The 9,515-nt window shown below is 35.6% G+C and overlaps 1 protein-coding gene across 3 annotated transcripts in view; it reads left to right on the top strand.

Moving 5' to 3' along the window:
* The window catches only part of MON2 (MON2 homolog (S. cerevisiae)), a 63,212-nt gene extending 55,491 nt beyond the window's left edge, over positions 1 to 7,721 (top strand). For all 3 annotated transcript variants that reach the window (XM_009887822.1, XM_009887821.1, XM_009887820.1), the window contains 5 exons: positions 861 to 921; positions 2,219 to 2,342; positions 3,158 to 3,365; positions 4,190 to 4,272; positions 6,169 to 7,721. In XM_009887822.1, coding sequence (XP_009886124.1) covers positions 861 to 921; positions 2,219 to 2,342; positions 3,158 to 3,365; positions 4,190 to 4,272; positions 6,169 to 6,332 — 640 coding nt within the window. In that variant the 3' untranslated portion in view covers positions 6,333 to 7,721. The remainder of the gene's footprint in view (positions 1 to 860; positions 922 to 2,218; positions 2,343 to 3,157; positions 3,366 to 4,189; positions 4,273 to 6,168) is intronic.
* The last annotated feature ends 1,794 nt before the right edge of the window (positions 7,722 to 9,515 follow it).

Genomic DNA, 9,515 nt, shown 5'->3' with positions numbered 1-9,515 from the left:
CAGAAAAAGAAAGGAATTTGAGTTTACTGAATGGGTAGTCCAGTAAGTACAAGGAAGGACTCAATAAATGAGATAGAAATTCACCAGAGAAAACTGCATGACTGATGGTTGGCATAAAATTTCCTATCAAATGATACCAGATTTCCGAATTTACAAGCAGGTGAGGTAGGATCTTGTAAAGTATTAAGTAATTTTCATGGTTGAATCACTTCTGGGCATTTCATCTGTAAATAATTTTTTATATAGAATGGAAGAACTGCAGAAAGTTCTGAATTTCTTCAACATTATTGTTTGTAAAATGGGTTTGTCTCGTCATAAAGCTCGTTAAGAATGAGAACAAATATATCATTTCAGTTACCAAGGAAAAAGACAAAGTAACGTCCCATTAATGAAAAGTGTGTTTCATTAATGCAGAAGAAAATGTAAAATTAAAATTAAATTTTTCCAGATGTACTGCTGAAAATCAAAAGTCTCTTGCAAAGTGAGAGAAAAAGTAAACTGTAATAAACTGTGATCCCCTGATGATACCTTCACAGACTCATCTAAACAGATATTGGGACTTTTGCACATGTAAGACAAGAGATTACTTTGAGATGTATATGAAAAATGGTGTTGGTGATGCAAGTCCTTAATCAGGTCCATTGGTTGTAACTCTTCAATTTTAGTGTTTTACTACTTTTTTCCTTTGAATCATTTTTATCATCATTATTCATAAGATTTTATTCTAAAATATTAATGATTACCATATAATAGTACCAACTTGATGCATGTAATGACTTTAAATGTAATGCATTTTCCCACATCTATCTGCTTACACATGTTGTGCATTTAAAAGTATAACGTAGTATGTTTATTTTTAGTACACCTCCTGATAATCTCTCAATTCAAGAATTTCAGAAGAATGAGAGTATTGATGTTGAGGTAAGGAGACTAAACCAAGTATACTGTTGAACATAATGAGATAGTGACATTCACAGATTGAATTTGCTTCTGAAATAATTTTTGCTAAGTTACCGGTTCATTATTTTGTCTGTGACATTGTTTTCCTTTTTTGAAAACAAGACAGGAAATTCATAGGCTCAGAATTCAGCTGCTTCAGTTATGCAAAAAGTAGGAAGCGGCATGCCAAAATTACTCCTTGTCCACTCGAGTTCAAAACAGCGTAGAGTGGCCGAACCAGAATGTATTCCTGCCTCTAACCCAGTATCTGATTTTTACTTACTGTGTTATTGTCAAGCAATTACACAGGTAATTGTAAACATGGAGGAAACTGACAATTAAACCTAAAATGAGTGCTTTCTGTTTTTTTTTTTTGAGGGGGGGGGGGCGGCGCATTCGATCAGCAATGACATCGCTGCCCTCCAGATGTGTTCTCAATACTGAAAAGGTTGTGCATAAATGAAGAAATGAAGTCTTGTTTGTGCAGCACAGAGACCGCTGTAATTGTAAAAGAGATCCTGTTTTGTTGGATAAGGCCAAAGAAAACAAAGAGAGGAAGATAACTTGGGGTGAAGAGGGACTGATCCCCTTTCACTCTAGGACAAAGAGGTGTGGCAGACCAGGGGTTAGGGGTACAAAGGAAAAGGAGTTTCAGAGCAGACATAGCAGTATCTGTGGGTTTGGTCGCCTGTCATCTCTCCAGATTTCTGGATGAAAAGTGGGCATGGTTCTGTCTGCAGTCTAATGCATTAATTTATGGAGATCTAAACCCACTTTGTTCCTGAATGGGTGCATCAAGACCACAGACAGAAAGCATTTCAGTTAAAAGTGCGTTGCCTTAAGCTTGTTTAGATAATTAACTCCCTTGTTCTGCTTTGCAGATGTCACATTGTAAGCATGTGATATATGTGTTAATGTCATAGCAAGGAAATTGAATCGGGTGGAGGGAGAGGGAGATTCCTAATGTTCGATCTTCTCTTTTCAAAACTATAAATTTGATTTGAAGAATATACTTCAAATGTCAGTGGAAATCTGAGTGATAACTGCTCCAGGAACTCTGACAAAAGTGAGGGCGGGGGGAAAGTTTAATATTGGAAGTTTAATGTTACATGCAAGACCACAATTTTAGGGCATATCTGCAAATGTTAAAAGCTAGCGTGGGAAGATTTTGTGGAGTTTCATTAGGCATGTCTCTTGTTTAACGTTTCCGTCTTCTTCATACTAGAATTCCAACTTTAATATTCAGAAAACCAATATAAACACATGTAATTTATTTTAGGTGGTGCAGCTTATCAGCACAGAGATACTGCCATATGCTAATTTTATTCCTAAGGAATTTGTTGGTCAAATAATGACGATGCTCAATAAAGGCTCAATACATTCTCAGTCATCCTCCTTTACAGGTATGGTACCTGAATGACAAAAGATACAGTGATTAAATCTGCTAGAAATTAATGAAAATGTTGAGAGTACTTACTCTGATAAAGACTTGAAGTTCCATGGCATGTATTCAGTATAGACTGTTTGATATCCAGCTTGTTTTTATAAAGTGTGTTCTATTTTATGGAAGTTGTCTAGCATCCCTTGCAAATTTTTAAAAATTATTTCCTTGTTCATCAGTATCGTATATAATATTGTACTTGTATTACTTTATGCTTTCTACATAGTTTGTTTTGTGTTGTGCTAGCTGAAATAGTTCTAACAATATTTTCAGACAATTGTAAAACAGATATAATATCCTGTTCTTAAAAACTAAATGACTTTAGCATAACTGTAAGGTGTACCAAACAGCTTTTCTGCCTTTAAGAAAAAAACATTTACAGTTTTTTTGGGAAAGATTAAAAAAATGGACATAAGCCATTACAGAGAAAAATATTTGGATTGTACAGTGCCAAATATTAGTACTTATGATGTAAAACTGGGGTTGCTGGGGGGCTTTAATTGTTTTAATATATTTTATTATTGAAGCAATGGCAAGTAGATAACACGTTACTGGATGTGTTGCATATTTTATCTTTTATTTTTGGGACTATTGTGATTATTGCAGAGTCACCTTTTCTTAAAATGTATTCTTAATATTTGTTCATGTTACTGTTAGTCTTATTTAAGACTAGAGGAGTGATAACCTTTTTGCAGAATATAATGCTGATTGAAATGCAACATTTAGTGTACTGGCATGCATGCTGCACAATTAAATACGACATTTTTACTTTGACAGAAGCCGAAATAGATATTCGAATGAGAGAGGAGTTTTCTAAGGTGTGTTTTGAAACACTGCTCCAGTTTTCATTCAGTAATAAAGTCACAACTCCTCAGGAAGGCTACATCTCTAGAATGGCACTTTCTGTGCTCTTGAAAAGGTCACAGGATGTATTGCATCGCTACATAGAAGATGAGAGATTGAGTGGCAAATGTCCGCTTCCACGGTATGTACGTTGTCTTTAGGAAATGAGAGGTATTACCAGGACTTTATGATAAAAAAGGTTGCATTCCAAATATCACTCAGTCATTAAAAAAAGATTTTGCGTGGAGGGGGGAAATTGAAAGCCAGGGAAGTGTTTGTGGGGAAGACATTTCAAAGAAAATGTTTTTATGGAAAAAGCTTTAAATAATATGGTCGTATTCAGTGCTGTTACATAGACAATAGGAATGTGACTTAGTAACTAACATTTTCAGTTACTGAAACAATGTTTCTGATATCTGTAACATAGTATTTCTGAATGCTGATTTTTCTTTATTCCCAGTAGAGCTGTGTATAGTTTCTAAGTTGAGAGGTGGAGAGTCTCCCTAAAAATAAGATAAAATATCCAAATAGCAACATTGTGAATCAGTACTGAAGTAACTGTTCTTGAAACAGAAAAATTGACTGAAGTAGCGGGAAATTCTTTAAAATGGGAACTTATTTAAATGTCACTTAACTTTAGAAGGTTTTGATCATGAATGATGAAATTGATTATTTTCATGTTACAGTTGATCATGTACATGAGTATTTTCAGATTGAGATGTGTATGCTTTTACTGTTCCCAGTATCAAATTTAAAGCTATCCTAGCTGAGACAACAGCAGTGATGGTGGCACAGTTAAAGACAAATGATAACCTGAATCTCTAAATACCCTTTTTTTGGTAGGTTTCATTACAGCTGTTTCCATTATGTTTGTGGTTTTTTTTTAAAGTTGTGTAAGTTTCAAAGAAAATGTATGTTCTTGAGATAAAAATGAGTAGTTGACTGTTTGCATTTTTCCTTTTGTAGGCAACAAGTAACAGAAATCATATTTGTTTTAAAAGCTGTCAGTACTCTCATAGATTCACTTAAAAAAACTCAACCTGAAAATGGTAAGTTATTGTTAAACAAAATGGTTCTAAACAAGATAGCATTATATCTGCCACAAAGAGATACTTGTTCTTTCCTTTAGTAATTTTCACACAAATGTAAAAGAAAAGTGTAATCTGTAAGATTCAGTATTTTGTAATTCTATGCGTATGTAGGTGGCAGGTAGACCAAAAAAAACCCTGCAAATTTTTTTCCAGTATACCTAGAAGCATAAGGTACTAAGATATGTTTAATAAAATAGAAAACTTCAATTTATGGCGTCTTTTATTAGATAGAGCTTGGTGTCTTCTAAAAACAAACAAACAAAAAACCTTCCATCAAATGTTAATAGAGTTCTTAAATATAAGATCGTTTGTCTTCTCATGATGCATTTATAGGTCACTATGGATCATGTTCATGTAGGTGCACTCAGCAATTAAAGGGGTGTACAAGTTAAACGCGTGGGCAAGCTGTTAGATACTTAAACTTGGGGTTTCACTTTCCCTCCTTTTCTGCTCTAGTACCTCCTGTCCCCTGTGTTCGGAAAGATGTCATAGCTCATTGATGCCCAAGTAAATGGTTGACAGATGTGTTTAAAAGGCTGAATTAAATTGAAGACCTCAAATTCCTTTATAATTGTGTGTCCTGTTCCTCCTGTGAGCTGCACCTACTGTATACGTAGAGAGTTCTCACCAGAAACCTTAGTCAGGAGTCTTAGTTAAACCAGCTCTACTGGACTCTGCAGCTGACAGAATGGCACATACAACACTTCCCTCTGCCTCCCTGCTTTTGGTATTACGAGGAACAGAAAAAACCTCTTCAGTCCTGAAACAAATGAACACACCAGCCTGTCCAGAAAAACACAGGCAGGTGGGCTTCTGAAAGAGGCAGTGCCTCACTTGCAGCATCACTGAGCAGCCAGATTTATAATAATGTGGTTCCAAGGCTGATGGCGAAAGGCAGAGGGCGGAACTATGCCAGGATACATCAAGCCTTTTGGCGACCACTGAATGCAGCTGAAGTGCTACTTTGGTGGGCCTTTCTCTTCTCTGGTAGAGTAGCCAACTCAGCTGGACTGTTCCCCATGTCCTTCTTCCTGCAATGAGAGAAATTCTTCACCTGGTCCATATATGGCTGTGATTGCCAAACCTCCTGCGTACTTTCTTATGAAGAGATCCACTGGACAAACTACAGAATCACTTTACCCGCACTTCTTCTAGCTTTTAATAGTTTTATTTCTTTAAGAAAATTATTAACATTGAAATCGGGGTTTTGTTCTCTTTTGAAACCAGAGCTGAAACAGATATAAGCAAGGAAGTGAGATAATAAATAAGATTCATGCTACAATGTTTAATTTCACTTGTTGGACTAACAAACTTTACCATGGAAATTTTTTTGTCTTGGTCCAGTGTTTCTCCTTCTGTTTTCGGTAGCTCTTGTAATGTGGAATAATTTGAAATTAAGAGGAGGCCTCATTGCTGACAAATTTCCAAAAGTGAAGAGTGTGTCCAATTCAATTTTCTGTCAGTAGCTGAGAAAAGCAGGCAGAAGATGCATGCGTGTTATGGATTTAATAAAAGTAGTATCTTCAATTTGTCAGTTTGTCATCCAGAAAACACAATGAATAACTCATATGTAGAAACACAGGTGTGTAGCACCATTTTATGGATATCCCATCTGGCTTCCAGCTGCTGCAAAAAAAAGAATATGGCACTGCTGCAAAAAAAAGAATATGGCACTCCTACAAAAATCCTACATCATATCTGAGAGCCCTGTACAGATGTTGTAGTGTGTGTATAGCACTAGGTACCTATGTTTAGGCACCTGAACGTGTCCTTACTTATACAGGTATTGAAAAAATCTGTTGTGAGAATTTGGACAGTAGTAACTGATTCAGTCTGTTCTTTTCTTCATTGCAGTTGATGCTAACACATGGGCACAAGTTATTGCCTTGTACCCGACTTTGGTAGAATGTATCACCTGCTCATCCTCGGAAGTGTGCTCTGCTCTGAAAGAGGCACTGGTTCCCTTTAAGGACTTCATGCATCCACCAGCATCCAAGGTACAGAATGGAGAGTCTTGACCCCATACAACTTTTTTTTATTATTTTTGAAGGAAAAAAAGTATCCAAAAATGTTTGTTCCTGAGTGAAGTTTCTCTGAGGAAATCTCTTGTGACTAGTACTTTGGCAACGCGTGCTGACTGCCTTTTACCTGTACTAACAAGAGCTCAGTAATTCATGAATACAGGCTATATCTCAAAGGTTCCAGAACGAGTAGCAGTGCAAACCTTTAATAAATTTAACTGAATAGTTGGAATCATTTATAATCTAATGTACTTGCTACAGTATCTTGAAGTGGTGATTGAAAAGTGGGCTTATGTACAGCTTGTTGTGTATGTGTTAATGATGTAATTAAAAATATTTCAATTCAGTCAGATTTATTAGGCTGGTGTTTTGCACCCTTTTTTTGAAGTACGAATTGTACTAAAATTTTATGCAAGATGGTACTGTAACATTCCATATATCTGTAACCAGCCTTTGTAAACAAAGGGAACTGATATACTTGTGTGTATAATAAATGGTACAGTTCTGTATAAAATAGTTGCATTTATTATTTAAATTCTTTTTAAAATATTGATAATGTTAAATGCTTGAAAATGTATTTATTATGAATACGTTGTATGCTTGCATTTTTACTTACAGTTTGCCTTCTAAATTGCCAGATATGCTCACTCATATCTGATCATGTTGTTAGTTTTTGCTTAATTGAATGTATCTTCTCTGTGGCCATTGGATATCTTAAGAAAGGGTCATAGGACAAAAGCTTGCAGCGCGCAGTTAGTAGTCTGCTGATCTCAAACTTCAAAGCAGTTGACCTGAAATAAGTTTGAATATGCAGAAATCCACTGTAGCACTTCAACACTACCATACCTCACTTCATAATATATTTGTTTCAAGATGTTTGTTCTACTCAACTCTATCCATTTTTGTAGTTGCAGCCTTGCTTTAAAAAAAACATATACGTATTTGAGGGTTGTTAGCCTTTTTAGACCTTCTTGGCGGGTATCACAGTCTTTGAATCATGACCCAAGAAAGGTGATTTCAAATATCTGAAATACTTGGCTGTAATATTTTGTTCAACAATTTTAAGTGCTTTGTTTTGTACTGTCTTTTCAACCCAAACAAATTGTTCTAATCTTTTAATTATAAACTGTGTCTGATATAAAACCATGAGATTTGTATTTTTGAAGATAGTTACTCATTTAGAAGTGCAGTAAAGTCTGTCATTAACTAAATGGGAATTTGTTTCACTTTCACATAATACACAATTGAGAACACTTTTAAGTATTGTATTTAAAGTTTGTGGCTTAGCACTTAAACTCTTATTATTAAATCATTAATTATGATTTCAGTAATGTTTCACCTGTATACACATATTTTAACCTGTGATGTGAAAGCACAAAGGCCAAATGTTAAAAAAACAAAAAGAAAAAAAAAAAAGGAGAGAGATAGGTGCCTTTCTATGGATTTCAGAGCTACCTTTAGGTTTTTGTTCCTTAAAGTCTTTTGTAGACATTAAAAGAGATTATCATGCATAAGAAATGGTATTATATCTGTTTGCTTTACACTTTCCTGGCTAAAGGGTACATATGAATAGATGGAGAAGTTGTAGGAGCTTCAAGCTGAAGGTGTGATGAACTGGACAGGGTTAGAAATACTCCGTGTAAATGATGCTATAGAAGCACAGCTTTGAACAGCTTGCTCTCACAACGCTCCAGTTTATGGTCCTTTTTGAAAGCTGTCTGTTTCAAAGTACAGTAAATATTAAATAGGCTTCAAGATCTCGCACGTTTCTGTGACCAAAGTCGCGTGGAACTTAATCATCAAGTGTGGATAGTTTTTCGAGAACACACAGTTTACATTAAGGAAACAAATGCTTCCCATTAGTAGAATTTATGTCAAAATAGCTTCTTTGGAGGAGTCATTCCAGTATAATGCAGTACATTATCTGTACTCTGAAAGCGAAAACCTGGCAACGGCTCTCCTAATTAGCAGAAGATAAGTCAAGGTCTCTGAGGTCATTAAAGAAACAAAGTGTAGGACAGGAAAGAAGGGCATTAATCTGGTTTAGAATGTATTATCTTAACCAGAATTTCTGGAAAGAGGTGTGCAGACCAAACTGTGGGTGAGTTTGTTTGTAATGAGTCTCTAATTGGTTTTTCAGTGATAACACAGATGCATTCTGTCCAATGAAGCAAATCTTCAGCTTTATCTGTATTTTAACAAGGGGGTGTGTAAGTCTTTCCTGACTCTGGAGCTGAGAATACTTTACAACCTCTGGACATTAGTCTTTAAAAGGTTTTGAAATAAACTACCAATGAATTAACTTTCCTTCCTTTCCTCTTAATCACAACATGAATAATATCTGTGCTATTTGAGACATGTTTTGGACATGCAAGCTGACGTTGACCATGTTCAAACTGCTTTCTTGTATTTTGTATAAATGGCTTGAGAACTAAACCCAAAGCTACTTAGTTTAGAAAAGACGTTTTTTGTTGACTAATTTTGTCTGTGAATAAGAATTATTCCTTTTACTGTGCCTTCTTGTCCAGTACTCAAATGTTTCTTCCTACTTGAAGTAGGAAATTTGTACTTTTTACTAAATATTCTTAGGGCTTCTTTCATGCAAACAGCGTTTTTGAATACTTAAATTTCACATTTTTACATGTTTCTAGGAAAGTAAATCTTGTTTCTGAGGAAATTTAATTTAATTTAACTTTACCTATTGAGTAGACCCATGCCCAAGTTCTTTTCAAGTCTGTAGGGCTGCTTAGTCATGAGAGGTAAAACACGTGGGTGTTTTCAGGATTGGGGTCCGCATTTTGTCACTGAAATCACCTAGAAAAGGAGTACAGCTGACTGTATAGAAATATGTCAGCTGGAAGATGGCCTTGAACTCTTCAGGCAAGATATTTTTAGTGAGGTTAATGCCTTTCTCTTCCTCAGCACATGGCAAACACAAGTACTAGTCAATGTATTCTCCAGAAATTAATTTAGAAGTTCAGGATACTACTGGGGGGGGTGGCATGTTTTCTCCTCATCTGTTTTTGTATGGCTCAGTTCTGTGTACTCACTAGTTGTTTACCTCAAAATTGCAGATTGCTACTCATTTCCTATGCAGGCAGCCATCTTCTACAACATCTTCTAAATTACCGTTAGCAGAAACGCCCCTAGTTTCCAGGGATGCAGAAATTTCAGAAAATA

The sequence above is a fragment of the Charadrius vociferus genome, unplaced genomic scaffold (genome assembly GCF_000708025.1).
Source record: "Charadrius vociferus isolate BGI_N301 unplaced genomic scaffold, ASM70802v2 scaffold125, whole genome shotgun sequence".
Lineage (NCBI taxonomy): Eukaryota > Metazoa > Chordata > Aves > Charadriiformes > Charadriidae > Charadrius > Charadrius vociferus.
The sequence above is the reverse complement of the archived record's forward strand: the minus strand, read 5'-3'. Positions and strand labels throughout refer to the sequence as shown.